This window comes from Pogoniulus pusillus, chromosome 27, assembly GCF_015220805.1.
Source record: "Pogoniulus pusillus isolate bPogPus1 chromosome 27, bPogPus1.pri, whole genome shotgun sequence".
NCBI classification, from domain to species: domain Eukaryota; kingdom Metazoa; phylum Chordata; class Aves; order Piciformes; family Lybiidae; genus Pogoniulus; species Pogoniulus pusillus.
Genome location: NC_087290.1, coordinates 9,187,360 through 9,215,340, shown reverse-complemented (window position 1 = coordinate 9,215,340; position 27,981 = coordinate 9,187,360). Strand labels below are relative to the sequence as shown.

Below are 27,981 nucleotides of genomic sequence, written 5' to 3'. Positions count from 1 at the left end.
CCCGGTGATTTGTACGGGAAGACACAGCGAGGCATTCAAACAGTATTGTCAGGCTCTGAGGGCAGCAGAAACACGTTCCCCGAGAAAAAGGGATGCATTGAGGGAAATGCCATTCTCTCCGAGCGCTCCCAGCCCGCGGCGCCTGGGCCTGGCTGTCGGCCCGCCCTCACGCCAGGCTTGGGCCTCCCGCCAGCAGCCCGGCGGCGACCCGCCGCCTGGCCCCACCCTGCTGCCGGCGGCCCCGCACTTCGTCCCTCTGCTTCCCCAGAACAACAGCGTCTTCTCGGCTGCGACCGCGCACAACGGGGCGGATGGAAGGTGGCGGGGGGGAGGGCGCCGGTTCCGCGACCCCCGGGGCTGCCGCCTGTCGCCTCCCGCCGCGGCCACGGCCGCCGCCTCCCGCCCGTTGCCATGGAGCAGCAGTTGCCATGGCAGGCGGCACGGCGCATGCGCGCAGTTGCGGAAGTGCCCGGATGCAGCGGGAGGAGGTGCTGCCGCCATATTTGCCCGGAGAGCAGCGAGCTGGTAGCTGCTGAGTCCCCCAGACCCATCGGCTTCCATCCGCCCCGTGCAGTCCCCGACGCCGCCCCGCCTGCAGGACATGGACGATCGGGAGGACCTCGTCTATCAGGCCAAGTTGGCTGAGCAGGCTGAGCGCTACGATGGTGAGCGCTGGCAAAGAAAGCCGTGCAATGCCAACGGGAGAGGGAGGGAGCGGCCACAAAATGGCGGCTAGGCGGGGGAGGGGGGGCAGGAGCGGAGGAGTGGGACATAGACAAAATGGCGACTGGGAGCGCCCCAAGGGGCTGCTGGAGCTGGGGATGGGGGCCCTGAACGAGTGGGTGTCTTGGGCCGGGGCGGGGCCCTATTCGGGGGCGGTGGCGGCAGAAGCCGGGAATAAAATGGCGGCCGCGAAGGGCGAGTCCCGGGGGGGGCAGGGGAGCCGCCCCCGCCTCGGGGGGCTCGACAAAGAGACCTCACTGACCCCCTTGGTGTCCGGGGCTGCGCGGCCCGAGGCGGTTCTGTGCGGCCAGGGCCTTGCTCACCTTTGGGTCGGGCCTCGCGGAGCTCGGCGGTGTGGGGCGCAGGTCGGCTCGCCGCAGACAACGCCCAGTGCCGTGCTCTCGGAAAGGTGGGTGCCAGGCTCTCGGCCCCCTGGGAGGCGATGCTGGGGGAGAAGCTTGCTCGCTGTATTGGGCCCCAGGGGAGGGGGTTAGCCCTTTTCTTTCTCTACCTTTGCCTTCCGCTGGAGATGCAGCTGCCCCTGGCAAACTCGGAGAGAGCGAGCTCTCACCATGGGGAGATCGAGTGCACGATACTTCATTGCCTAAAGAAAATGCATGTGTTTTCATTATGTGGAAGAAATTATTACAGATCATTTTACTTTTCGCAGCATCGTCTTTTCGTCCTTTTTTTCCCCCTACTTTGCCTGATCGTTATGTACGTAGGCAAAAAAGGGAGAGAGGAGAGGCAGCCCTCTTGCCCCAGAAATGTCTTGGCTGCTTCTTTAAACCTGTTTCCTTTGCCTTTATTTTTGATGATGCTGCTCTTCAGGCACTGCTACCTTCGTCTTTATTCATTCAAAGTGAAATAAATATCATTGTATCTAAAAAGTGTGAATGCAGATACATTTCATTTAGAAACAGGAAACCACTCCACATATTTTATGCTCATAATTTCAATTTACAACATGACCAGGTTCTTACCAGATGAAATACTGTTACTGAGTTGTGCCTAGAAAGCTTCTGATAGCACTGCTGCAACACATCTGAAAAATGCATGTTTGGGGAAGGAAAATAAAAAGTAAAACAAAAAAAGGAAGGCCTAAATAAAGCTGATTTCTGTAACAGTTCCAGTAGGGAAATAAAGTAGAAATGAGAGTTCCATTAAATGAGAGGAGTCAGTCTCCACAACAGCTGTAAAAGCTTGGCAGAAAAATGCTTCCCTTTCCCCTTCAAAAAGCAGATGTTGGGGTACAGCTTAATTGACTTGGGCAGAGGGAAGCATTCAGTTGCATATTCCACAGTGAGTTTGCAACTTCTAGCGGGGGTTGGGTATTTTTTCAGTATCTTATTGTGTGCCCTAAAGGGTATGAGATGGGAAGGCATTTTTCTTCACTGACCCCAGTTCCAATTCCAGCAGTGTTCTTGGAGGTGGTTTGGTAAGTAGGGAGGAAAGGGTTTTCCACTTGGTATGGATGAGTCAGTGTAACTGAAAGCGCTGGCTTTTGGTTTGAGTGGAAACCCAAATTGGATGCTTGTCCACTATCCTGGAGGATTCATCATCTGCATGAGCTTTTGAGGCACGTTGCTTTCTGATGTTTCCTTAAGTCAGTGGTAAATCAGTTCTTTGAAAATAATCAAATGCTACCCCATTATATAGACATCTGTGGTGTAAAAGAATCAAACTTCTTGTCAACTGATAAAAATTGATTAGTTAGGAGTTGTTATAATGCAGCACTTCCCTCCTTGGACTTTGTTCTACCAGTACCATGATGGTCTGCAAAACAAGCTGGCTAGATCAAAATGTGAAGTACTCCCAAGTGGTGATGAGATTGCTATCATTTAAGAGGGAGCACTAAACCTAAAAGTGTCCCATTTGAATCAGTGCTGTGTTTTTCAGACTTCTAAAGTTTGTTGGAATCGAAATGGATAAACAAATTGAAGGTGCAGTCTAATTCTGCTAGCTGTTCTAAATGCATCCTCATGTCTCATCATTGGCCTCGACGACTATGGGTTGTAGATGTTTTAGCATCTAATTCTGTATTCTGGTTAAGCAGAAACAATTAAAATTTATTGGCATAATTTGTTCATGTTTATATGAAATACTGCAGCTCTGCCAAGATTGTAGCCGAGACTGCTAAATAATTCTGTGAACAAAATTGTTTGGGAAGCAGTATGGTGACAATTTAAGCTAGTCTTAATTTTAGTCTTCAGTTTGATCTTTGAGATCTGTGAGCATAAGGTCACAGTTACTAGTTGGCACATTTAAAACCGTGTGATGGTAAGTACTGACTACAAATATCTTGGAGTACAAATCCCTTGAATAGAGTGTGGAATGAAAATATTTGTGTTTAATATTAGGTTAGCAGTAAGATCTGTGCCTTTGTCTCTCTACTTAAGACTTTGAGTGGTGTGTGGTTCATGGCCCTTGGAGCAACACTTCAGGACATCTGTCTGTAGTTTCTTTGGTGTCATTTACCTGACCCACTTAAAGAATTTATGAAGTCTGGAAAGCTGTATTTATGAACTGTCTCAAATCCAGTCCTCTGGCTGTACTGTCCTCAGTATATTGGCCCAGATTAAAGGGACAACTTTCTAGGTACTTTTGCAGTATTAGTAGCACTTAAGCCTTGATCTCTAAGAGATATTAAGAGATTTGGGTGTCTGACTATCTTCACAGATTTGCTTAGGCATGTCATGACAAATGCCAGAAAGCTTACCTATAATACAGGAAGCTCTGTGACAAATCTCAACTGGTGCTGTTCCTACAGAAAGACTATTATTAGTGGAAGAATACATTGCTGCAAATTCTCTTTTGGGAGAACAATTGGTGTAGGTAACTTTGTGTTGGGTTGTGACATTACCTTGCTGATATCCAAGTTCTTTACATCAAGAGAATGGATTCCTGTAGACCTCTGCTGAGCATCAAAACCAGTTCCTCATTGTGGAATCTAGGTAGCATCTTCCTTTTAATCAGGTGAGAAACCTGCTGTGGCACAAGGTGGACTGTAAGCAGATGTTTAAAGTCTAAAGCAGTGGTTTTGTACTACAGGACTCGAATTACATGACTTAAAATTTTTACATAAGAGTGTAACAGATGAGATTAAACGGGTGTGGTTTTTTGTTCTCTTTTTTTCCTCCCCAAAAGTATGTAAATAAGGTACAGGTAAGGGGGAAAAAAAACCCAACAAAGATGAACCCAAGAAGCCTCTTTGACAGCAAGGTGCCTGCTGTGTTTTCTGAAGTGTTTATCAGGAAAATGTGTCCTCATTCTGAAGGCAGTTAAGTGTGCAGCAGTGAGCTCAAGATCTGAACCCTGTATAGAAAAAAATTGTCTTCCAGTGACAGATCTTACAGCTTAGTGAAAAAACAATAAGCTAAGTCATAAGTTAGAATTTAAGTTGTGTGTTGATTTTCAAGTCGCAGAGGACCTTTAGTTTTCAAGCAGATGCCAGGCACACTTAAGGTTTTTTTTGTTGGTTGTTTTTTTCCAAGGCTTCTCTCAGTGGTGAGTACCTAAACCTGACATAGGATATGGCTGCTCTCTGTTACAATGTCTGAATTGGGTAGATCTGAAAGGCAGAAAAAAATTCTGCATATCCCTAACAAATTTAGAAACCCAAGAAGGTAGAGTACAGCCAAGATGATGTTGAAGGGATTGGGTTGTTAATTATTTTAAGTTACAGTTGTTTACATATTGACTATAAAAAGGAACTCGCAATCTTGAGGACTTGCATGAAGGAGGGCCTTTTTCTGTGATGGCATTCTTGAGTTTCCTGAGGTACCAGTTAGATGGTTTGGCTCTCTGTAAGGAGTCCAGAAGCTAAGCTGATGTTCCTTGAGTACTTGTAATAGAAGATGGGCTGCCCAGGGAGATGGTGGAGTTGCCATCCCTGGAGGTGTTCAAGAAAAGACTGGATGAGGCACTTGGTGCTATGGTCTAGTTGACTGGATAGGACTAGATGATAGGTTGGACTGGATGCTCTAAGGTCTGTTCCAACCTGGTTGATTCTGTGATCCTTAGTAACATACCTTCGTCAAGCAGAGAAATGTATGATAAGACTTAATCCTTACATTTGCCTATAGTTGCTTTCAGATTATTTTTTTTACAAATACAGAAGAAACCTTCTTCTGTTTAGAAAAGCATATGCTCAAAGCTTGGAGAAATGACAGTGAGGATCTACAAGTCATGTTCTTGGGAAAGAATTGTGATTGTCTCTAGGATCAGGTGTGCAGGAAATACCACTGTTGGTTGAGTAATTTGGGCTTAACCTACCAATTTCTCCAAATGTATGCAAGTGTGCTTCGTAGAGCTGGGTGTTACAGAATCTTGCAAACAGATGTTGAAGTGTCTTGACTGCTCCAGCTGTAACAAACCTTACACAAAGAACAGCAGCATTACCTGCTTTCTTTAGAAGATCATGGTCTAAGCTACTCTACAGAGTGGATATTCTTTAGCATTTTCTTCCCTCTGCCTGTTGCTTGGCTTAACTTCTGGGAATAGACTCGTGTAGTGTACTCTAGATGGGGAGAAGATAGGATTTATCAGTTTTTACTACCACAGTAGTTGTACCTTGCTTTGAGTTGCCTGTAATAATCTACTTGAGGTGCTCCAAGTATGTAAAGATGTTTGAAGAAAAATCAAAAGAATTTATGTAGTGTGTAAGGGTAAATAATTGTGTTCATGCTTTTAGAAAATAAAGATGCAATGCTGCAAAGTGGGCTGAACTAATTTGACAATGGAGGAATGACCTATTTTTCATGTTTACTTGGATTCTAGTCTGACCTTTAGAGCCAGTTCAGTTCTCTAAATTATAAGCAAATCTTTTTTTTTCATCCTGAGTAATTATTTTCTGAGCTGGTGACCTGAATCAGCCAGTTGAGAGGTCAAAGGAGTATTGAACTGGCATGACAGAATTGATAGGGATAGAGGAGAAAGCCACCTGTCTACCTCTGTGCAAGCTGCTGAACTGGTTTATCCATCTCTTAAGTCTTCCTTGCCAAATGCTGGATTTCTTAAGAGAATAGAAAAAATCTGATGTGGGCAATGTCTTAGTGTGTTCAAAAGAGTTCCTAATGGATGACAAGATGAGCCCTACAGCATCTTGACTTTGGAGTTCATCATTATAGTGATACCAGGTGGAGCTCTGTAGTTTGAGTGGGGGGAAAATGCAGTCTCTAGGCATTGATTTACAGTTACACTCTTCGCTTAATGAAGAAAGTAAGCTTCCCCTGTTTCTTTAGATCTCTTGTCCTTGTGTGTATTCCTAGCAGTTTGCTGCTGCTAATTAGTATTTGCTCCCATTTTTTGCATCACCTAGAACTGTTAGCATGCTTCCCAGCACAGATCACTGTGTGATTCCACTGGTGGTCTTTCTATTCTGAGCACTTGAGTCGTGTATTCATACCCTGTTTCCTGTCTTTCAGCCAAGTGTTTATCCATGTGAGGACTTTGCTTCCCATGGCAGTTGAGTTCCTTAAAGAACCTTGGGTGAGGGACCTTGTCAAATGCCTTTGGGAGATCAGGTAGACTATATCAATCATGTCTTCCTTGTCCATATGCTTGACTCATTCAAAGCATCACAGTAGATTTGTGAGGCATTACTTGTGTTTAGAGAAGGCCACACTGCAATACAGTGTTGATGCATATACCCTCTCATTCAGGCTTTTAAAATGTACTTCCTGTTAACCCTTTGAGTGTCAGGTTAATGGATCTGTACTTCCTCTTGAGTGTCTGCTGGAACCCTTCTTAAAAATGTTAGCCACTTTGTGTTTGCTGCTGCTACTAAAGTCTTAACTGAGAGGTTATACACAACAGTTCAGGATCACAGATTTTGAGTTCTTGCAACTTGCTATGGATCATCTTTTGTTCATTCCAAGAATGAACAAGTACAAGACTAGCACTTGTACCAAGTCTTCTCTAAATACTGATTATGGTGCATGATCCTCTGTGGTGAATATGTATGGGAAGACTTGTTTTTTCTGCTATATTCTTCACATCCTCACATCACACTGGATGCTCACTTTCTGCTTTTACCTCCTGAAATGTTGAAACAGATACTGGGCAACTGCTTTAGAAGCTTGAAGATCTTGGTCTGCTTATTCCCCTTAGTAAGGGGAACAGAAATTATTTTAAACACAATTTTAGTTTTCTGAGGTGCTATGCTTATGCTACTGCTAACTTCATAGCAATGAAGAATGCCACCTTTGGCTTTTCCTAAGGTTTATTTAGATTGGAGCCTTCAGTATGATGACCATCAAGTCATCTCCACCCCACCTTTACTCAGCAAGCTCTTTCTCCGTCCATATTTAACAAGCTTTCTCACTTCAGTAGTTTCTCCTTTGGAAGTTAAGCACGCCATTAATAGATTTTCCAGATCTTGTTCTTCCTGCAGTAGTATTGAACCAGTGTGTGGTGAGAAGAGATTGTTACTTCAGCAGTATGTCTGAAGCAGAGTCTGTGGATCATGAAAATCACATTGAGAGCCCTGGTGTATGCCATATATAACTAGATACTTCATAAAACAAAAAAATCCCAGTGCAGCATAATGATTAGTGGGAGTCAAGCATTGTATGATATCTGAATTAAAGGTTTCCCTTCTTTGGTGCATCAACCTTTGTTTAGGCCAAGTGGTTTCTCTTCCAGGCACAAACATTTGGCAGAGCTCTCAGATACTGGCTGTTCCTCTTGTATGCTCTGCTGTTGAAGTTTGTATTCTACATTGAGAAGAGTTTTAGTCTTTCCACTAAATCTGTAGTTTATTGCCTGTTTCCATGTTTCCTTATGCAGGGATGTTATAGTTCCCCTGAGTCGATTTCTAGTTTAAAAGGCAAAAAATAAGTTTCTTATCTTTATCTGGTAGAAAGGCATTTGTTACTTCTGTGACATAGTAACTTTAGGTATTACCTGTGCCCTGCACAGAAATTCTGTGGATTGGTCCCTAAGGGATCATTATCAAACAGAAGCAATGTTTGTGAACGTCCCCGTTACTTTTTAGCTTACAGTAAGTCATCATCTTTCTCATCACTGTTGAAACAAACATGGGTATCCCAAGCCACATACCAGGCTGTCATAAAAATCTGTTGTACACAGCACTCAGTTTAATGGCCACTACTGTCCAAATCCATCATGCTTTACCTGTTATGCATATGTGTCCCCACTGTTACTCCACAGTGATGGGAGGTCAGTCAGCAATGTTTGCAGTGTGGAGCCAGGCATCTTTAACCATAGTAGTAGCATGAATAGTATAGACATTATTATGTTTAATATCTTGGGCATTATTTTGAGTCTCATGTGCTGCTTTTTCTCTAAGAATATACAAACCTGATCAGACCAGATACTTGTTTATTGTGATACTTGCGACAACCAACAGCAAATGCCTAGGAAAGAATCTAAATCTAGGGCAGGTATGTCATTCTCCAGAATATTCCCCTATCATCCCAGTTTTGGGACTTCCTCTGATGGTGGCATGATCTGACAGTAGCATAGTAAGATGACAGCCACAATCAACTAAAAGACTTGAACTTAACCACTGAAACTGCAGTCTTTGTCTTTATGAATCTGCATGACACTACTTTTTCCATAATGCACTGTAAGCCTCTCTGGATTGTGTATGCAATGAGTTGTCATTGCTGCAGTAATCCTTCTTAAAGAAGTATAATCTCAGACTTGTATTTTTGTCTTGAATGGTCTCTGAGCTTTTTGGAATCTTCCAGATAGGTAAAGCTGAACTTAGAATATAAAATACTTTGTTCTCTTGGCAAGCATAGGTGGCTTTATTTCTGTAGATAATTAGTCTTCTAGTGGAGAAGATACACATAAGTTGTCCTCTCATTTGTTTATTGCCTCAGTTCTTAAGATTATTCATCAGTCATAATCCAGCATTGAAAGTTTAAGGCTTTATAGTGGAAGACCAAGGTATATGCATAATATTACTGCATCTTGTTGAAATACCAGTCCTTTTTTTTGTATTATAAATAAAAATTGTTCTCTTTACTAAACTGGAAGCCTTCTTCTCCAACAGCTTTGTAGATAGGCTAATAAATGTTCTATCTTTTTGGTAAGATGATTGTTTATGGGCAGAATTCTAATCTTTGGTTGTGTATTTAACTAGTAACAATATTAAGATTTTGGAGAAGACCTCCTTGTTCCTTTCATCAGTGTATTAACAGAGGCTATGGAAAGAGCTGATGAAGCTTGAGAGTTTTGTTTCAGCACAAATAAAGACAACCTCGAGTGCCTCCCCCTTCCACCAAGCATCTTACTCTTGATGACTGCAACTTGCCAAAAGCTCTTCTTATCTTACTAACTCATAGTTGTAAAACATCTTGGGGAGACAAAGCCTGTTTTCTGGTAGTAATTCTGAGCAGCTGACTCTTTTGCTACCATTGTTTCATTGGTTATGGAGGGTTCTACAAGATGATAGTTACCTTTGCAGGAGGCTGGAGCAGTTCAGGGAAATCCTTGAAGTCTTCAGCAAAACCAGTTCATTTTGCAGTAGCAGGGTGGTGTTTTGCCAAAGCCTTGATGGATTTTTTTTTTTCCGTATTAGTCTGTGACCTGTAGAAGTAAAATAGAGGCACTATAAAATTTTGTCCTACACATGTGGAGACCTGTTGGAGACTGATAACATTGTTCATGTCAGGGGAAAGAGATTGAGCCTACAGTTTTCCATGGCTGAAATAGCTTCTGGTGTTAAGGCTGTGAGGTTTGGCACCAGAGGAAAAAATTGACAGTTAAGCTTCATTAGTTTCCCATTGCTTGTGCTGCTCTGACACAGCAGAACATGAGATAAAAAGATGGGGGAAGGATGATGGGTGGGCAAGGTAAATAGGCCACAGAACAGTAAAATCTAGTATTATGGGATACATAGCCTGATCATGTCACAGTATCACCAAGGTTGGAAGAGACCTCACAGATCATCAAGTCCAACCCTTTACCACAGAGCTCAAGGCTAGACCATGGCACCAAGTGCCACGTCCAACCTTGCCTTGAACAGCTGCAGGGACAGCGACTCCACCACCTCCCCGGGCAGCATTGTGCTTTTGACAGAAGCAAAAAATGTTGTTGTAGTTTCCCACTACCTAACAGATTGCTCTGCAGATCAACTGTTTCGTAGCTGGTGTGAGGTAGTTGAGTGTTAATCCCATTCATTAATGGTCTTCTTTTCTTTCTGTGGTCTTCTACCAGTTCTAGCGGTTGGAAGGTAAATGGTGAATGAACTGAAGCACTATGTGGCAGGACAAAACCTATGACTCCTGGATGTCTCCTGCTAGGCTCTCAATTAGTGTGTATTTAACACTTTGGCTTTTGTTCTAATATGTCACAAGCAATCATAATGTGGTTAGGTAATGAAAGGATTATAACCTTCCTTAAGTAGTGCAAGCAATTGCTTCCACTTGAGTGTAAGAAAGCTGTTTAGTAATAGGTTTAGAAGTCCTTTTCAAATGATGTAAGCTATAAATATAAATGTATATGTTATGTGTTACTTTTCAGTGGAAACAGCTGCTTGGCATGGGTAGATATGGTTGCTATGTGTATCCTGAGCATGACTCTTTCTGTTACTTCTTCAAGCACCTAATTTTAATTTTGGTGGTTTCCTTTTGGAACTTGTTTTCCCAATAAGAGTACTTGCACACTTCTACATCTGTTCACATCTGGATTTTTTTTGTTAATTACCATGTTAACTCTCTACTCCAGTTGACAAATCATTGCAGCGTTCTGTAATGCTTCAGTTTATTCTTACTGTGCCAAAAGCCAGCTTACACTTGCTCATGCTTTTCTCACTATTCACTGCCTTTACCGAAGCACTTTGAAGAACAGACATTCCTGTAGGATTCTGCTGATAACTATTACCCATTGTGAAGAATGTGCTTGCTGCTAATGTTAAATCCTTTTTGTCTGTCTCTTAAATTCTTAAGAGTTTTTTGAGACTCTTGTCAGATACAAAAGAACATCAGGTGCTTCTTTGTGTACCTGCTCATTGATTTGTTTAGAACACAGCAGTACAAAAGTGAAGAATAATTGTGTGTGAAAGGAGCAGGAAGCCTGTTTTCATAAGCTATCATTAACATGCAGCTTCTTTGAATGGTTTGAAAGATGCTTTAGCTATGAGAATAATTGTCTGATGTATTCCTCATAGAAATGGTTGAATCAATGAAGAAAGTGGCTGGAATGGATGTGGAGTTGACAGTGGAAGAAAGAAACCTGCTTTCTGTTGCGTATAAAAACGTGATTGGAGCCAGAAGAGCTTCCTGGAGAATAATCAGCAGCATTGAACAGAAAGAAGAAAACAAAGGTGGAGAAGATAAATTAAAAATGATTCGGGAGTATCGGCAAATGGTAAGATGTAGTTGGTGTTAGGGCTTAATGCCATTTAGTTAAGGATGAATTTTGCTACCTTTGCCATAAACTGCTCTGATATTCTGGGTTGCCTGCACTATAGTGACCTGTAATAAGGTAACAGTGGTGAAAGGATGAAGTCTGATCCTTGCCTGGAGAACAAATACTCTTGGTGGGGAGGAGAGGTTGAGTGTTTTTGTGTAAACACTCTAAAGGGCAGTAGACTCCAAGGAGAGAGGGAGGGCTTTTCCTTCAGTGCATTTACATACTTGCTAAGGGTTTCAATTGTGCTGGCGTTTTTCTTCCCTACTTAGTCAAATGTGAGGCTGCATGCAGGAGACCCTACTTGTTTTCCTCCAACCTGACTTATGCCAAGCATTTTTTCAGAAAATGAACCATACCAAAGGAAGTGTTTGGCTGTTAGGCTTCTACTTCTTGATGAAGGCTGATCTGGATCATACAGAGTTTGACGCTTGGTGCTGTTGGAGTGCTGTGTCCTATGGAGTTCAGATTACACTGGTAGCTGAAATGCCAGTGGGGAAGGGTCTTCAGTGTTCTTGGTATAAAGACTGTTAGTGTGTAAAGCCAAATGGCCACTTTGCCTTCTTTATCTTTTTAGCATTGTGAGAGTTCATGTATGTTGTTTTGGCTTTTTTTCCACTTCTTACCCGTAAAGAAAACTTGGCAGGGATTGGTCAGCAGTTGGGTGACAATGAAAAACAGTTGCCCATTTAGTCTTCTACAGTTGAACTGGCAGACCTTTCATTAGCTCAGACAGCTATGCCTGTGTTGAAATGACTGTTGAGAGAATATGGATTTTCTGACAGCATCTAGTTCTCACTGTAGTTTTTTAATTATTTTTTCATTGTCCCTAAGCTGATCAATTACACTGATGCAGTTAAAGCAGTCAATTTGAGCTGAAGCACTCCATGTTCCTGGGGACAGAAGTGCTAAGATGTCATGGTCCCCCTTGAACTTGTATGTGTAATAACCTCTAGGCCCCCACTATTTTCTCTCACTTGAGAGGGAAAAATTGATCCACATAACTTCATGCTGAGTATAGTCAGTCTGTGCAACTTTACCTAAAATGGAGAACTTGGAGAGCAAGCTTTGACTTTCATCAGTGAGGGTAATGAAACCTTCAGCTATTGGAACAGGGAGTTGTTGTTCCTCCCCTCCTCCCCCTTCCTTAAATGATGCTTTAGCACGGAGCAGGCATGCTCCCGTACTATTTAAATCCCACACATTTCTGCAGAGATTTAAATCTCCATTATCTGAGGACAAGTGCCTCCACATGGTTCAGATCTTCACTGCCAGAGAAACAGTGGAGCCGATTATGTCACCTGGCACTGATTCATATACCACCAATGGAAATGATGTTGGCTTGGAAATCTTTTCTTGGGAATGGCTCTGGACTACGTTGTGTTGACTCACAGCGTTTCTGTTGCTCCATGGAATTGTTAAAGTTGTGAGTTTCTAATTTTACGCTGGCATGCTGACGGGGTGAGGCTTTGCCAGTTACATGCAGTCCCAAATACTGTTTCTTGGTGGGTGTCTAAAATGTTTGTAGCAGAACATCTGTAAGACAATAGCTATCTATTCTTTACATTTGTCCTAGAATGTGTACTTTCAAGGGGTTTTGCACAATATGTTTTTTAGGTGGTTAATATCTTCTGCCAAAGATTGTTTAGTAGTGAAGAGACTCACTCTTGGTTTTGAAGGGACTGTAAAAAAGATGGTGGTCTGTGTCTCTCCTTGTAAAGAGGGAAGTACCATGCAGAACAGACTGGTGTGCCAGAATTAAATGTACATAGTCATTGAAGTAATCATCTAAAGAGAGAGGCATGTGAAGTGCAGTGCCATGCCAGCAGTGACTTCAGCCGTTAAATCTTTAAAGGGACTAGTTGCTACAGTTGCCTTAGGTGGAAGAGTGCTGTGGGAACTGTAATGCTAGTTTTCTGTACTGAAGGGAAGACTAGTGTCTAGTTGGTTCTAGCCTTAGTTTTCCACAAGGCCACTATGTATTGTCTGTAGCTGAGGCCCAGTCCTGCTTGTAGCTGCTGGGACACTTCCTGTGTGTTAGCATCTGCTATAAGGAGTGTTAATGGGTTTGGTAGGATGGCATGGGGAGCAGTAAGGGACTAAAGAACATGGTGTAAAGGTTTGTATGATGCTTCTTACTGTCACAGCTGAACAGTAGTGCAGTTGCCGTGGTGTCACACACTGTGATCCTCTTCAGGACAGGGAAGGTCCAGTGCAGGCTCACCAGCATTCTGGCTGTTATGCTCCCTTTGTCAACAGATCCCCACTACTGGAGCATTTCTCCAGAGTAAGGTCAGTGTTGTTGAGAGAACCTTCACAGGCTTGAAAGGCTCTGAAAAAGAAAAAAAAAAAAAACCAACGTCTCATACAAAAACCCAAACACACTTGTCTGGGGCCAAGTTTGAAGCCCTGGGGAGTAGGAGAGAGCCAACATCCCTAGAAAAACACATTTCTTACCCACCACTGGAACTAGGTGTGACCTCTTTGAGCTTTAGGCTGTTGCTTGTGTTGAAATGGGAGGTGTGCTTTGTGCGAAAGTAATTACTTGATCGTTTTGGTCTACATCAGTATTTACCTTAATAATAACAGAAGGCTTCTAAATGTTCAGAGTTTGTGTGAGATACTGGCCAGTGTGACTTGAGGCAGCTCTTGAGGGATGATGGTGTTGTCAGAGTAGGGCTGCTCTGGTTTTGTCTGAGGTGAATGCTAGGCAATACTGAGAGATGAAGGAATGTACCAGGTTATGCCTTTCCCCAAACCACTTAAGATGAATGTACCAAAACACATATATACATATATAGCCATGGAGGGAAATACCACCACTTACTGGCTTTCTTTGTAGATACTTACTTGCTTTTCTGGGTCCTGTGGCCATTTGGATATACAAAAGTAAAGCCCATGGCTTTCTCATCTGGTTGCATCTCTGTAGATGAGAACACAACACACTGAGGCTTGTGCTCTTCATCCTTGAGGATGAAGTGAGGTGTGGCTGCATGTAATGCAGTTCATTTCAGAAAACCAGATCCCTTCCCTAATGGCATAGGACAATTATTCACCACCTTCTTACTGGTCTGGATTTGTGGCACATAAGAATGTGCTTCTAGTGCTCTAATTTACAACCTGGATTGTGTTCTGCAAGGCTCTATTCTCTTCCTCTCTTCTTGGAAAGCTTAGGCCATGAATTAGCATAGATGTGGGTGGCCTGTCAGTTTGTTTTGACAGGGATGGAGGGAGGTTCCAGGCTTTAGCAACTGTTTCCTACGGTTCCAGTTTCATGTTGCATCTCAGTTGTGAGGTGCAGCTATTTTGGGGGCTACATACTAAAACAGGTCAGAGAACTACTACAGGCTCCCCTTCGTCTGGTTGCTTCTAATGAGTTTCCTGATTTAAATCACCAGGTGGTTTACGAGCTTTTGTATCTGCAGAGCTAAGGACAGTCTAGAATCTGATTAAGCCAGCACTACCATTAATATAAGAGAGACAGGGAGGACTTCCCTTGCTGCAGTACCATATGATGATGTATTTGGAGCTAGAATGGTGATAGACCCTAAACCTGCCTTTTGCAAATGCTCCAAACAGGCTTAGTCTGGGCTCTTGTGGTGATTTGCTGCTTTGCAGAGCTCATTGAGCTGCTCTGTCTAGAGCAGATCCTTTTCATAAAAGAGCTTTCAGGGTTTTGTTGTGGGTTTTTTGTTTTTTGTTCTTAATCAACTTGATGTGTATTAAATCTTTTTAAACTAAGCTTGGTCAGGACATTTACATTGCCCTGCACAGCAGCTGATCTCTGATAACATGTGTGACCGATCCTTTAAGCAAAGCTGAAAAAGGCCTGTCTGAGATGAAATAGAAGTTTGTACATGTATGGTTATTTAACAGAAGAGGATTAGAAACTGATTTAATTCTTTGCAGTTTTGCTGAAGATCTCTCTGCAAAAGAAGTCATTGAGAAAGAGGATCAAGAGGAAAGAAGTTTGCAGGAACTGACTGCTGGCCAAAGGTTTTATAGCTTTTGTAGCCTGAGACTATATGAAGTAGATTTCTCAAGTGACCATATTTCAGCAACCTCCTTAAACATTTGTCACATAACTTTCTAAGTACAGCATCTAACACTTCCTCTGAATGTTAGGGCATTCTGACATTGTACATGAAATTTGCTGTAAAGTAATTTGCCTAAAGGAACTTATGCAAATCTGTTAAGTCATCTTGTACAGATTGGGTATGTATCTGTGCCAGTTTCACGGTTATTTTGAATCTATAATTTTAGCAGCTTTTGAGGATAGCTGTTGTGTTTACAAACTCTTAATGGTCTGGGAGCTGTGTGGTGATTAAAAATACTACATGGTAAGAAAAGTGCTTGAAGAAAGAAGCAAAGATGGTGTGGGTGGGAGGATAAGACGGGATAGCAGACCAAGTGGGGCTGCCCCTGTGATCCCAGACATGCAGTTTCTAGTAGTTTCTTGTAACTGGTGTTGGCGCCTTTGCTCAAAAACCTCTCCTTTATAGTAGATCAAAGTAGCCTGAGCCAGAGTAGCCTTCAGCTGGAGCTGTGAAAGTTACTGTGAGAGCATAGAAGAGCAGCAATGGGTTACTATCTGCACATAAACAACCACTCCTACTGTGAATGATGTGGGATGTTCAAAGCAAGTCTGGTTTTGGCAATGTTAGTGCCAAACCTCAGCTTTCAGCTTTGAGTGTGCTTAGGTGGTTTTTTTGCTTTGCAGGTATGAGACATATGGTAGAACCTAACCTGATAGACCTGGTTTTATATGGAAAATTAGGAGAAAGGAGGATGATGTGACCATGTTTTGAACTTCAGCCACTCAAATGCAGTTTCTGTTTCTAAATAAGGCTTTATACAGTGGTTTTCTTTGACTGTGGATCTCAGTGTTGATTATTTCTGGTCGTGTGTTTGGGTGATGTGGTTTGTTGTTCTTGCAAGCTGCTGCATTTTGGCCCTTTTGCCTGCTTCTGAGCTCTGTATCTTTTGGAATTTGTTTTCCTCTTGCATCTGACCTTTGTGTTTTTTTTGTGGCACGTTTTCTCTTGTGATACTCCATGATTTTTGTTTTAAGGCTGTTCTGTTAGAGCCTTGCCTCCCAAACAACCACTAGAAACTTGCTCTGAAGGTGCTGTTTAACTCTGGGGTGTGATGGAGCTTAGCTGATTGATTTACCTTCAGATTGTTTCCTTCACTGTTGCCACTTTTAGGGCAGCCTTCCAGGATCAGAAATGTAAGGAATTAGTTGTGTGAGCCTTGCAGTAAGAATTTATATCCTGAGACAAATTCTTGAATGCAACTGTCTAGCAGGATGTCTTTCAGGGAATTCATAGTTCCATTTCATCATCCATCAGCCTGTGCCTGTGTTGTGTGCCAGATACTGACACAGACCTGTTTGGCTTAATGCACCTGTGGGCAGCTGAATTATATTTTGCTTCTGTCCTCCTTGTTTGGTATTTTTTTTATTTTTGAAACAGCTTTCAAACTTACATGCTAACCTGCTGGCCTCTTTTCATTTCGGATTTGTTTTTTAATAGGTTGAGACTGAACTGAAGTTAATTTGTTGTGACATTCTGGATGTACTGGACAAACACCTCATTCCAGCAGCTAACACTGGCGAGTCCAAGGTTTTCTATTACAAAATGTAAGTATCTCTGAGGCCAGGACCTCTTGCTGTAGCTGAACCAGAGACAAATGAAGCAGCACTCAACCATAGTCACCTTCTTTAGGAAGAGGACAGTTGAGTCATGTCTAAGTAGTATCCACTTCAGACTGCTTTCTGAGGTGTTAATTTCCTGATGGTGTGGTTTTTGGTTGCTTATAATAAGATCATGAGAACTTCACGTAAGATGTGCAGCTCTTAGATATAAGAAACAGCCATTTTCTTTAATTGCCATAATGTAGAAGTCACATCCCTGCTTCAGTGTTTTCTTGCATGAGCTGTACACTCTCAAAGAGAAGAAAATTAGATAACCATCATGGAGTGTCAGCTTCTAGATTGCATTATCAAATGAAACTTGGCCTTGGAGTATGTTGCTGCAGACACTAGTTTGATGTGTGATTTGTACTTTCTGAAGCATTGTTGAAATCTTAGGATCAGAGAGTACTTTCCCCTATAGCTAAATTACTGGTATCCTTCAGATTGAAGGCTTGTCTAGTTTAGGTGAGACACAGTTGCACAGACAGTTGGGTGGTGAAGACAGTACTGTGATTTCATGTCCCAGTGTACTGTTGTGTAGGCAGTAATTCAGCAGCAGTGTCCTTTGTGAATATGTATACATCAGGTTTGCAACCAAGCTCTTGATTTGGGGGCTGGTGGGGGGAATAATCTAATGATTGCTTTCTGTTTCTGCTTTCAGGAAGGGGGACTACCATAGGTATCTGGCTGAGTTTGCCACAGGAAACGACAGGAAGGAGGCTGCAGAGAATAGCTTGGTGGCTTACAAAGCTGCTAGTGATATTGCAATGACAGAACTCCCACCAACACATCCTATCCGCTTAGGACTTGCGCTCAACTTCTCTGTATTCTACTATGAAATTCTTAATTCTCCTGATCGTGCCTGCAGGTGGGTAGTGACTGGGAAGGTGGGAATCTTGTGTGAATGCCAGAAGTGGTTGGTACTTGGGTGACTGCTTTTCCTCGGTGGGAATACTGGCTAGCTTTCTTTTGATAGGATTTGATGACTTGTGCTGTTTGAGGTCGCATCACTTGAAAGGTTTTCAGCTTCAGCATTGTCTTCTGAGTGTGGACCTACTTGTCTGGGGAGAAGCAGAATAGTGATAACCTTGGATTGATGAACTCATGGCAGTTTTAACAGCTTGCTGTATTAACTCTGCATGAGGTGATTTGATTTGCCTCTGTTGCTCTTAGCTGTTACACAAGGTAATCCTGTTATTTATTTCTGTAGACTGTGAGCATGTAAAGAATGATGGTAGCTCATCCGTCTGTAGGGTTACAGCTCATGAGCATAAAACTGATGATTGAAGCAAATACCATTTGTCCTGTATTCCTGTTGTGGCAGGATGTGTAATATGCTTTTAAACTGTTAGCAGACTGATCAGTTCTACCACAAGAGGTAGAAATGTTTTAATAAAATCAACATCCCTGAAGAAGACAATGCTTAAGCACACACAGTGACTGCTTTTCAGGATGAGAGATACTTGGATGAACATCTAAACACTTAAAACTTTGGAAAATCACTTAGGAAAGCTAATGATGTGCTGTAGCCAAACTGGAGGTGTTCTGAGGCACAGCATTAACTTGTGTGCTTCTGGGATCTGTTGAGCAGTGTGTATTAAATCTGATCTATTCTGTCCTCACAGGTTGGCAAAAGCAGCTTTCGATGATGCTATTGCAGAACTGGATACACTGAGTGAAGAAAGCTATAAGGACTCTACACTTATCATGCAGTTGTTACGTGATAATCTGACACTATGGACTTCAGACATGCAGGGTGATGGTGAGTAAACTTGACTCTGACATGCTGCTGGCCCCCAACCTCTGCCCAGGAGGAAGAGCATGAAAATGTAGATTGGTTTGGTGTTTTACTTCGTCTTTCCCAGTTGACACCGCTGAAGTTGTGTTCTTCCTTGACGCTAGATAAGTTAATAGGGGTGATACTAGGTGGTTTTTGGGAAGCTTTTCAGCTCTCACTTGAAGGAAGGAGGTATGCAATTAGTTACTGTTTTTTCCTCCCCACCTGGCTGCTTAGGCATCTGTGATCATTTAAAAAGCAGCCACTTTGTCCAGTTCAGCTTTTCTTTCTTACAGCTTGTCATGTTCATCTGTGGTTGTCATGCCAACTAGACATGAATTTCCAGTGCAGGAGGAAGCATTGCAAATGTAGTTCCCTCGCACTTTTTTTTTCAGGTCACTCAATATTTCTATTGGACTTTCAGTGGAAAACTTCTTGCCATCATACTAATCACTTCATCCTACAGCACTTCCCAGGTCTTCTACTCTTGTTACAAAGAGGAAGTATAAAAGGAAAAGGGCTTTTATCAGATATTTGCTGTTTGAGATGTTTGAAGTATTTTCTTCTAATGTTCCAAAAAATGCTGGGCTGTGACTCCTGAGGCAGGCTCTTACCAGAACAAATACTTAAAACCACGGGTGCAGTTCTTTGTGTCCGCAAACCACAGTGTTTAGGCATAGGTGCAAAGTTAAGTTTTCTCATTTCCTCATACCATGCTGTGTGCATTTGAAACTGCTGCTTCCACAGCTCCTTGCTTCTAAAATGGGATAGCCTTTGGTGGTTGATACAAGTTACTGGTGGCACAGAGGTCATCACAGTTACCGGTTCCCGAGGGGTGGGGAAACTTACAAAAGGCTTCAGCTTTTGTGTTAAGCTTTTGCCTCCTTTGATTTCAGTTGCATAGGCTGTAGGGAGCGAGTTCCTCAAATAAGTGTTCCTCAGCTGCTACACTTTTCCATCTCATTTACTGTATCTTTTAACCATGCCATAGACAAGCTGTTCAGTTTATTTTCACGCTTGTAATGTTGTCTTCATGATTCCTCTTTTCCCCTTCTTTCCTGCTGTATAGATTCCTAAAGGAAAGTCCAACTGTTCATTTGCTAAAAACTCTACTTTGTAAGTCTTCCTCATGGCTCAATGAACTTTGCAGCGCCCGTTTTCTTCTGATCACTAATCATGCTTGCCTCTGTCACTCTTGCTGTTGATAAATGGCTTGTATCTTTGACTCCATTCCAGAGCTAAGCAGTGTTCTACCACTTTGTGACTTTACCTCTGCCCAGGTCCAATACGCTTGACTAAGATCCGGAGTAACTTGTTTGAGGATTGAACTGCATACCTGAATGAATATTAAGAATATTTGGGCATGAGAAGTACTTTCACAGTGGCCTGTTACAGGAGTATTTGCTTAAGTGCGTTGGCTAGAGCATGCTCAGATCTTTTTAATCATCCTCCTGGGTTAGGGCCTTTTGCTTTCCTCTCTTCAGTGGTCTGTTCTGTAACTTTTCATTTAAATTTTATTGTTGAATGTCAGATGTCTTGTGTTCCTAGGCCACCTCTTCCAAACGTTACCTTTGTGTGTACCTGCTGACAATTCTGAATCTGGACATGCTCTGAAACAAGCATTCCAATTATATGCTGGAAGTCATTAGTTTCATTGGATTTTATTGCTAATTATTTTGCTTGAATGGGTAGTGTTTGCTTATTGCCCTTACAAGAGAACCATCTCACATGGTTAAGTGTATTGTAAACAGAACACTTTTCAGTTTCTCTTCTCAATTAACATTAATCATGCATGTGTTAGAGCAGTAGCTGAAGTACCTTAAACTTTTTCCTGTTGCAGCAGGAATTGGGCGGAGAGGTGCAGAAGGTGTTGCATGTATCTCACCCAGGGCAGCTGAAGTATGAGCAAACACCTCCTGCAGGAGTCATTATGGGCAGGCTTCATTGCACTGCATGTCATAGCCTGGATGAATAGGTCCAAACTGAACGGCTTTTATTCAAGAGAAATTAATTTCACAAAATGTTTTAATAACCTCAAGCTTAGAGTTTCTTACCATGTTGGACTCCAAGGAGGGACATCTTTTGATACTTGTTTTGGTACCTTTAATAATCCATTCTGTGACTGTTAGTTTGTAAAATGGACTGCAGAACGTGGCTGTCATTGAGACTTGAGTGGACCTGGTCAGAAAAATGTTTAATTTCTAAAAGCTCTTACGGTTTCATCTGTTCACTAAGCTGCAGAAATGTCCTTAGTGCTCTTTGGAGCAGAGATTAAGTTTTTTGGGAAGGTGTTTTCTGATTTAAGGTGGTTGATCAACAGCCATTCTGATGAGTTTGGTCTTGGCTGTTCAACTGTTGATAATCAACACAAGCGATCCCATGTGCAGTCAGTTCTCAGAACTGCTGCTTGGTTTGTTCTCCTGCAGTACATCTCTACTAGGCTGTGCTCTGGTTCTGTATGAGATATGGTGAGGCAGTTCTAAGGCTTAATTTCCATGGAAACGCTTCACTCCAGGACTGGCTGCGTGGGGGGTGTGTGATTTGTTTGAGCAAGCGTGTGTGCTTGCATGAGACTATTCATTTCTGAGTGCTTGCTAAGCCATTCTGCAGGTCTCATTTTGAAGTGCTAACCTCTTCCCTTGCTTTCCAACACTTCATAGGTGAAGAACAGAATAAAGAAGCGCTGCAGGATGTGGAAGATGAAAACCAGTGAGACACAAAGGCCAACAAGAGAACCCATCTCTGACCACCCTTCCCCCTCCCCACAAAAACCCTCAGTGTCACTCTGAGAACCACCAAATCTGACTTTTACATTGGGTCTCAGAATTTAGGTTCCTGCCCTGTTGGGTTTCTTTATTTTTATTTTTTTTACACAGTTTAAAAGTTCTTAAAAGGCAAGAGTGAATTTCTGTGGATTTTACTGGTGCCAGCTTATAGGTTCTTTAAGACACTAACAGGACTGGGTGAAGGCTCTTTCAGCATTACTGTCTTGTCTCCTGCCAGCTGTGGCAAGGTTGCCATTAGCAGTGGATGTTACACCCGAAGGCCGTTAGGCTCGTAGAGGAGAGATTTGTTCTGGCCAGGTAGTGAGCATGTGGTGGCTTTTTTTTTTCTCCTTTCTTTTTTCTTTTTTTTTTTTTTTTTATAACTGTTTAAACTGAATTTTATACCAATGTTTAAACTTAGTTGGGTGTTTAGCTTGAAGTTACAGGTTGCATTGGGACATATATTGTAGTGGTTTTACTGTATAAAAAAAAAAAAACCAACAAAAAACAAAAGTTTCCAAACTGCTGAAATGTTGCTGAAAATCATGGTGCTGGTAACAGTTCAACAATCCGTGGCTGCTCATTCTTGCCTATTCTTTACTCTTCCTCAAAGCAGGTTAGCATTGAAGGTGGCATTGATAAGCCTGCATGCGTGTTCAATATTTTTTCTTTCTCCCTCCCCCTTGCCCCATCTCCCTTCGCTCGCTCAACCTCTTTTGTTCAGTATGTGTAACTTGAAGCTAATTTGTACTACTGGATATCTGACTGGAGCCACAGATACAGAATCTGTATTGTTCTTACTGAAACACAGCATGGAATTAACATTAAACTTAAATAAAACAAACCTAAATTAAAAATGCCAAACACTGCTATGGCTTTTCTTTAACGTTTTAGTTGATTTCACCAAGAATAACTTTCCTTTGTTGCTTGTAATAGGAACACTTGGAAGAGGAGAGAGAAGTGACAGCCCTGTTCTTCAGGCACCAGATAGTAAGATCCTGGTCTTGTAAGTAGCATAGCTGAGAGCAGCCTCCCTTGCAGTGAAGAGTCAGGAGGTCTTTCGCACCATTGATTCTGTCTTTCTCTGGCCAGGTGCACAAAACCTCATCTGGTTGGTGCATTCCTCTCTCAGTTGCCCTTACAGCTCTCTTCATCCAGTGATGGGGTTGTTTAGCCTTCAGAAGAGGAAGCTGAGGGGAGGCCTCGTCACCCTCTACAGCTGCTTCAAAGGAGGTTGGAGCAAGGTGGGAGTTGATCTGATCTCATATGTAATAAGTGGCAGGATAGGAGGAAATGGCCTCAGGTTGTGCCCAGGAAGGTTCAGCTTGTGTATTTAGGAAAAACTACTTCCCAGAAGGCTTTAAGCCCTGGATCAGGCTGCCTCAGGGAGGTGGTGAAGTCACTGCCCCTGGACGTATTTAGAAATGTATGAATGTGGTACTGAGAGCTGTGATTTAGTGCAAGTAGCTTAGCACTGGTGGTGGGATTGTGAGCTCTAGGGAAGCGGTTAGGACTATATGATCTCAAAGCTGTCTTCCAACATCACCAGTCCTGTAATTCTATGAGGTTGAGCAGGGCTGTTGAGATGGGAGGAGGAAAAAAAAAATTCATCCCCTCCCTTTCTGAATTTAGCAAGGTGATGAAAGTTTGTATAAGAGACAAGGGTGGATGTTTTGTAAAAATTTATTGAGCATAGTCTTGAGGAGGTTATAGAGGAGCACACACAGCATTGTATAGCATCTACACTGCAGCATGGGCAGTGGCAGGCTGTAGCTGCATTACAGTGTATACAGCATTCCAGGCATCATGGCAGAAATCAACAGGTAGGAGACCGAGCTGGTCCTGTGAGTGGCAATGAGGTTGGGTATGTTTTGTTTGGGGCTTGCTGCAACTGGTGTTGCTACTGCTTCAGAATAGAGGTGGAACACGAAGGACTCGTAAGGCAAGTGGAGTGCAAAATGCATCCTTTGAGGTCTAGAAAGTGGAAATGGAAGCTGGAGCTGCAACTGCAGCCAGCAGGTGTTTGACACAGAGCTGTCCACCCTGTAGCTGTTTGGGTTGTTCAGTGAAGGTGCTTACTGTGCACCTCTGACACAGACCAGTTAGCTTTCAGAAGAGGTGTCCGTCCCAGCTGTGGGTTAGAACAGGAATGACACAGCTTGCTTAGGAAGATGCTTCCATGCAAAGGAGCTGCCAGCAGTTGGTCAGTGATGGTGGTGGTGCTGCACTGGCCCTCTCTTCCTCTTTAAGGCAGTACTGAGAGGCATTTAGATAAAACACTGTGGAGCTTCACTGTGGGAACTCAAACTTCCAGTTACGGCTAAAAACAAGGAGAAATGCACTTGTTCTGAAGGTGCTGCTCTGAGCCTGGTGAGCTGTGTGGGGAAGGGGCGCTGGTGTCTCCCAGACAGGAGCAAGGTGGGAGGGAAAGCTCATGTGCATGTCCTGTGGCTGAGGACTACAAATTTAATTTCCAGCCTAGAGCAGCATCAAGCAGTGGTAACCTCTGCAGTTTGTATTAACTTGTTTTGTCTGGATGTGTGGATATGAAAAAAGTTGCTACAGTATAAAAATATCACTATAGAGCGAGAAATGGGACAAGTGTCTTCAAAAAAAGCTAAGTCTCTGAACCCAGGTCACTGAAGAGGTTACATGGTAGTTCTCTCAGGTTAATAACCTTAATAATATTAAAACAACAAAAACTGCAAATCTAAAACATAAAAAGTTTCCACACCAACTCTGTTTCTTGTAGTGCATCTCTCATACTCGGCTATAAAGTATTTACAGGGTTTTACTCATTTACACAATATGGCTTTAAAATATCCTAACACAAAGCATCAAAATGTCTTGGAGCAAAATTCTTCATAGAGTATTCTCTCTGAATGTATAAAGTTTGGCATTTCACCGTTGGGTTGGCTGACAGCGCAGCAGAGTTGCATGGTTTCTGACTGTGCTTTTGGATGATGACAAGCACAAGTTTTGGTTGTTTTCATCAGGCTTTTAAAACTTAACAGAGTAAGAGCTACCTCTCCCTCAAAGCCCAGCTGAGTGTTTCATGAGCCACGGTTCCACAGATGTTGGAGCCATGCATTTTGCCACTAAGGGAAGGAAGAGAAGGCCTTTTCTTTTGGAGCTTTCGTATTAAGGTAAGAAAGCAAAATGTATTTCTGTGTGTTGTCTGAAAGTGCAGGTCTTTGGTAACAATAAACAAAATGAGCAAAGCGAGGAAGGAGGGGGAGTTGGCGCTGGGAAGGATCTCCAGCCAGTTTAGAGGGTACAGTCAGATGATGGAGAAGGTCTTGTTGTGGCACGTTTTATCATCGAGAATTCAAACGAGGAGCAACCTGCAGGAGAAGGATGACAAGCTAAGCAGTGTTGGAAACAAAACTGCCACAACAGTATCGGCTCCTGAACATCTTTAAAGCACCTCAAAGATTGGCTTGTACAACTGTTAGACCACACAGTGCGTGGAGATCGTTCTGCTGAAACCTCAGCAGGTAAGCTGCAGCTGGGTAAGTTGGAGGGGTCACAGTGCTACACCCAGGGCCCCTGGTTGTAGAGACCAACTGCCCAGGTCTCCAAATGACTTTCATCTCCATAGTCTCTTCCAACCCTTTCCATTGTGTGATGCTGTCATTTGACAGGGAGCAGGGGGCAAAACTGGAAAAAACATTTCCTAGGGATGTTTTGAAAAGGCACAGGGTAGAAAAAAGCTGTGGGGCTCTTCACAGTCTTGAGGAGTTGGTTTGCTGTTACTGATGGCAAACAGAGCAGCTTGATCCCCATTTGAGCCTGCTTGTGCACATGGACAGGAGAAAGAAATCCTGAGGCAGTGCTGTTCTGGTGGGTTTTGTAGGATGGACTGTTTGGAGAGCAGGATGGAAATGATTGGTTGCTGTGCTGAGGCTGGTCAGGGTGCAGCAGGGTTGGGGAGCTCACTGTTGGCTCGCATGGCAGAAGGGGTGCCAGAGCAGTCTGATTGTGTTCTGGGTTTAGTTCTTAACAACTTTGACAAGGCATAAAATCAGCTCCATGACTCTATCCTGCTCACAAGGAAATTACAACCGGTCTGAGAAGGGAAGAGAATTTCTTTCTCTTCCTGTGTTTTTAAATATGTCTTTTTAAATTTGATTTGTAACAGTATGGCAGTAAAGCCTGAGTTCTGGGGAGGAAGAGAGACTGGCAGGAGAATCACTTGAGTCTGAGTAAGCCTGGCAGTCCCTGGAAACTGCAGGAGGAGGGGAAAAGGCTGAAAGAGTGGCAAGAAAGGCAGTGGACAGTGTGTCCATCTGCTGCAGATAAGGTTTAATGCCAAACCTGGGATTGGATCCACTGAGGCAACTCTGATTCCTTCCCACCTGCAGCCCCTACTCACCACTGTTAGATGGCCGTTCTTGGCTTTGGCTATGAGCAGTTCTGACCCTGATATGAAGTCAATGATGCCTTCTTTGCCTTGCCCCACTGTGAATTTTATGCTGCAAGGAGAAAGAGGCAAGAACAGATTTGATGAGTTGTGACTTCTCCCTTAGCTTAGTTTTACCCTTGTCTTGTGTAAGTGGCTGCTTTGTGTGGATGCTGAGCTGCAGTGGAGCCTCGGCTCAGATGGATTAGGTAGCTGCATTTGAATGATTTTGTACCCAGAGCTCTCTTCAGAACTGCAAGAAACACAGGCAGCTCCCCAGAGGGGCTTGGCTTCACTCACCTGCCCTGGTTGATGTTGACGTTGTTGACTTTGTCTGCCTGCATTGCTGTTTTCGTTAGTGTCTCTATCACATGGTCACTTTGGAGCACAACATCTCCCTGGGAGGAGAGAGAAGCAGTGCTGTCAGTCTGCCAAAGTGATGCTGCTGTAAATAACAACTATCTCCATAGGTTAGCAGGGAAAAGCACTTCTCTAAGCAGACCAGGCCTTGCTGGAGATGCCTGTGGCCTCTGTTGTAGGTCACACTGCACCTATGGCAGTTAAGTCACAGGGGGCCAGTAATGGGGACAAGAGACAGCATCAGTCCTGCCAGTGAGTGAGTCACTGGTGAGGCCCAGCTGTAAGCACAAGTGAAATGCTCTTAGAGCTGGCACAGTGAAATACAAGTCCTTGTGTGCCCTTCCCTAAGCAGGGTCTTCTGTACTTTGCACCTTTAACACTTTTTAGAGATGGGTAGAGAAATGGTGGCTGAGCCTCTTTTACCTTCTGTTTGTTGTCCTCGCAGTGCACGTGCAGCACGAAGAGGTTATCACTCAGGCTGCTGACGGAGATGCCTGCAATGGACAACAACCATTGACACCCAGCACAACACTGCAGGAGTCTTGCCTGCCTTTCAGAACCTCTCAGAGCCCAGAAACCCAACAGTGGAACCCATACCCTGTGGCTGGTGTGTTGGTCCTCACAGAACCAGTCCTGAGCTGCTGCAGCTCTGGATTCAGCATTCCAACTCCTGCAGCCCACAGTGCCCTCTGTCCATACCCTCAGTGAGAGGCTTTGCCTCTGTCAGGAGCAGCTCAGGTTTTTGCAAGATGAACAACTCCTCTCCCTGGATAGGTGGGCAAGGATCAGTTCAGGAGCACTGCTGTGTCTCAAGAGTGTCTATTACTTCATGGATTGCTGGACTTCAGTATCCTGACACTAGGTACAAACCGAATTTAGTTGAGCTGGCCGAGCCCTAGCAGAGATGATCTACACCACTCTTACGGGAGGGGAGTTGCAGAAACCCAAAGCAGTGCTGCCCCGGAAACCACTTCAAACACAGTGACAATGACAAATGCAGAAGAAAGAGGGATCAGGCTGACACTTAACTGATTAGCACTAAAACTACTTCTAGCAGAGCTGGATCTGAGGCTGTGGAGTGAGGGGCTTCAGACAAAGCCAAACTATGACTATAATGCACCAGACTCAGCAGTTTCTAATAGTACAAAGTTTGTGGCAGATACTTAGAGAGCTGAAAGCTATCCTAGTGTCCTAAGCAGCTTCTCTGTCACAGGTGTGCAAGTGGGAAACTACTTTGAAGGGGACTTGAGATGAAGTGAGTCATTTTGGTGACATTTTGTTGAGTTATATTTGGAAAAGCTCCTAAGAAAGGTTAGAGACTTCAGCTGCTTGTATATGGTACCCGATTTTGTCCAGGGCAAGGCAAGTTATTATTATTTCATTGTAGCCAAGGTGAGGACTGGGGCTTGGCTCACTTGACTGAGGTCATTCACATCCTCTCTCACCTGTCAGGTTGGCGTAGTCAATGCGCTGCTTGATTTTGGAGTCCTCGACGATGACGGCTGCATTCTGGGTGAGGAGCAGCTGCCGGGACCTTGCTTTGTATCCTTTCCGGTCGTACTTGACCACAGGAACTGCATACTGAAACAAGGGTCAGCAGGGCTGAGAGGGCGACCTGGTCAGCTGTCAGCTACCTCCCCTCACCTGGAGGACACTGACCAGTGGTTGGTAAGCTAAAAATGGAGGCAACTCTGAGTCCTACTCCTAGTTCTGCCACAGCCTAGAGGGGTTCTGAACAAGAGCCTGATGACTATAGCTCTTGGCTGGGGCCTTGTCAACCCCCCAGCTGAGGTAGGTTTCTCCTTTCCTCTGCAGGCATGCCAGCTTCAACCTTTTTCAGTTCTGAACCGACATAAACTTGTCCGAATCTCCAAAT

At 43.4% G+C, this 27,981-nt stretch overlaps 2 protein-coding genes across 4 annotated transcripts in view; one reads left to right on the top strand and one right to left on the bottom strand.

The window, feature by feature from the left end:
* Positions 1-506: 506 nt before the first annotated feature.
* On the top strand, positions 507-22,207 carry YWHAE (tyrosine 3-monooxygenase/tryptophan 5-monooxygenase activation protein epsilon). Its single transcript, XM_064166725.1, has 6 exons — positions 507-665; positions 10,865-11,064; positions 16,641-16,747; positions 17,463-17,669; positions 18,427-18,563; positions 21,239-22,207. The coding sequence occupies exons 1-6, from the start codon at positions 602-604 to the stop codon at positions 21,289-21,291; spliced, it is 768 nt and encodes a 255-aa protein (XP_064022795.1). The 5' UTR covers positions 507-601; the 3' UTR covers positions 21,292-22,207.
* Positions 22,208-23,010: 803 nt separating this feature from the next.
* Positions 23,011-27,981, bottom strand: part of MYO1C (myosin IC) — a 60,281-nt gene continuing 55,310 nt past the window's right edge. For all 3 annotated transcript variants that reach the window (XM_064166714.1, XM_064166712.1, XM_064166713.1), the window contains 5 exons: positions 27,551-27,686; positions 26,529-26,599; positions 26,046-26,143; positions 25,719-25,818; positions 23,011-24,687 (listed from right to left, as the gene is read on the bottom strand). In XM_064166714.1, coding sequence (XP_064022784.1) covers positions 24,661-24,687; positions 25,719-25,818; positions 26,046-26,143; positions 26,529-26,599; positions 27,551-27,686 — 432 coding nt within the window. In that variant the 3' untranslated portion in view covers positions 23,011-24,660. The remainder of the gene's footprint in view (positions 24,688-25,718; positions 25,819-26,045; positions 26,144-26,528; positions 26,600-27,550; positions 27,687-27,981) is intronic.

What these genes read in the sequence shown, in the direction of transcription:
- YWHAE (XM_064166725.1), top strand. Translation starts at nt 602, where the DNA reads ATGGACGATCGGGAGGACCTCGTCTATCAGGCCAAGTTGGCTGAGCAG. An exon ending in TTCGGGAGTATCGGCAAATG is followed by an intron (nt 11,065 to 16,640) that starts GTAAGATGTAGT and finishes GTTTTTTAATAG; the next exon opens with GTTGAGACTGAACTGAAGTT. An exon ending in TTCAGACATGCAGGGTGATG is followed by an intron (nt 18,564 to 21,238) that starts GTGAGTAAACTT and finishes AACACTTCATAG; the next exon opens with GTGAAGAACAGAATAAAGAA.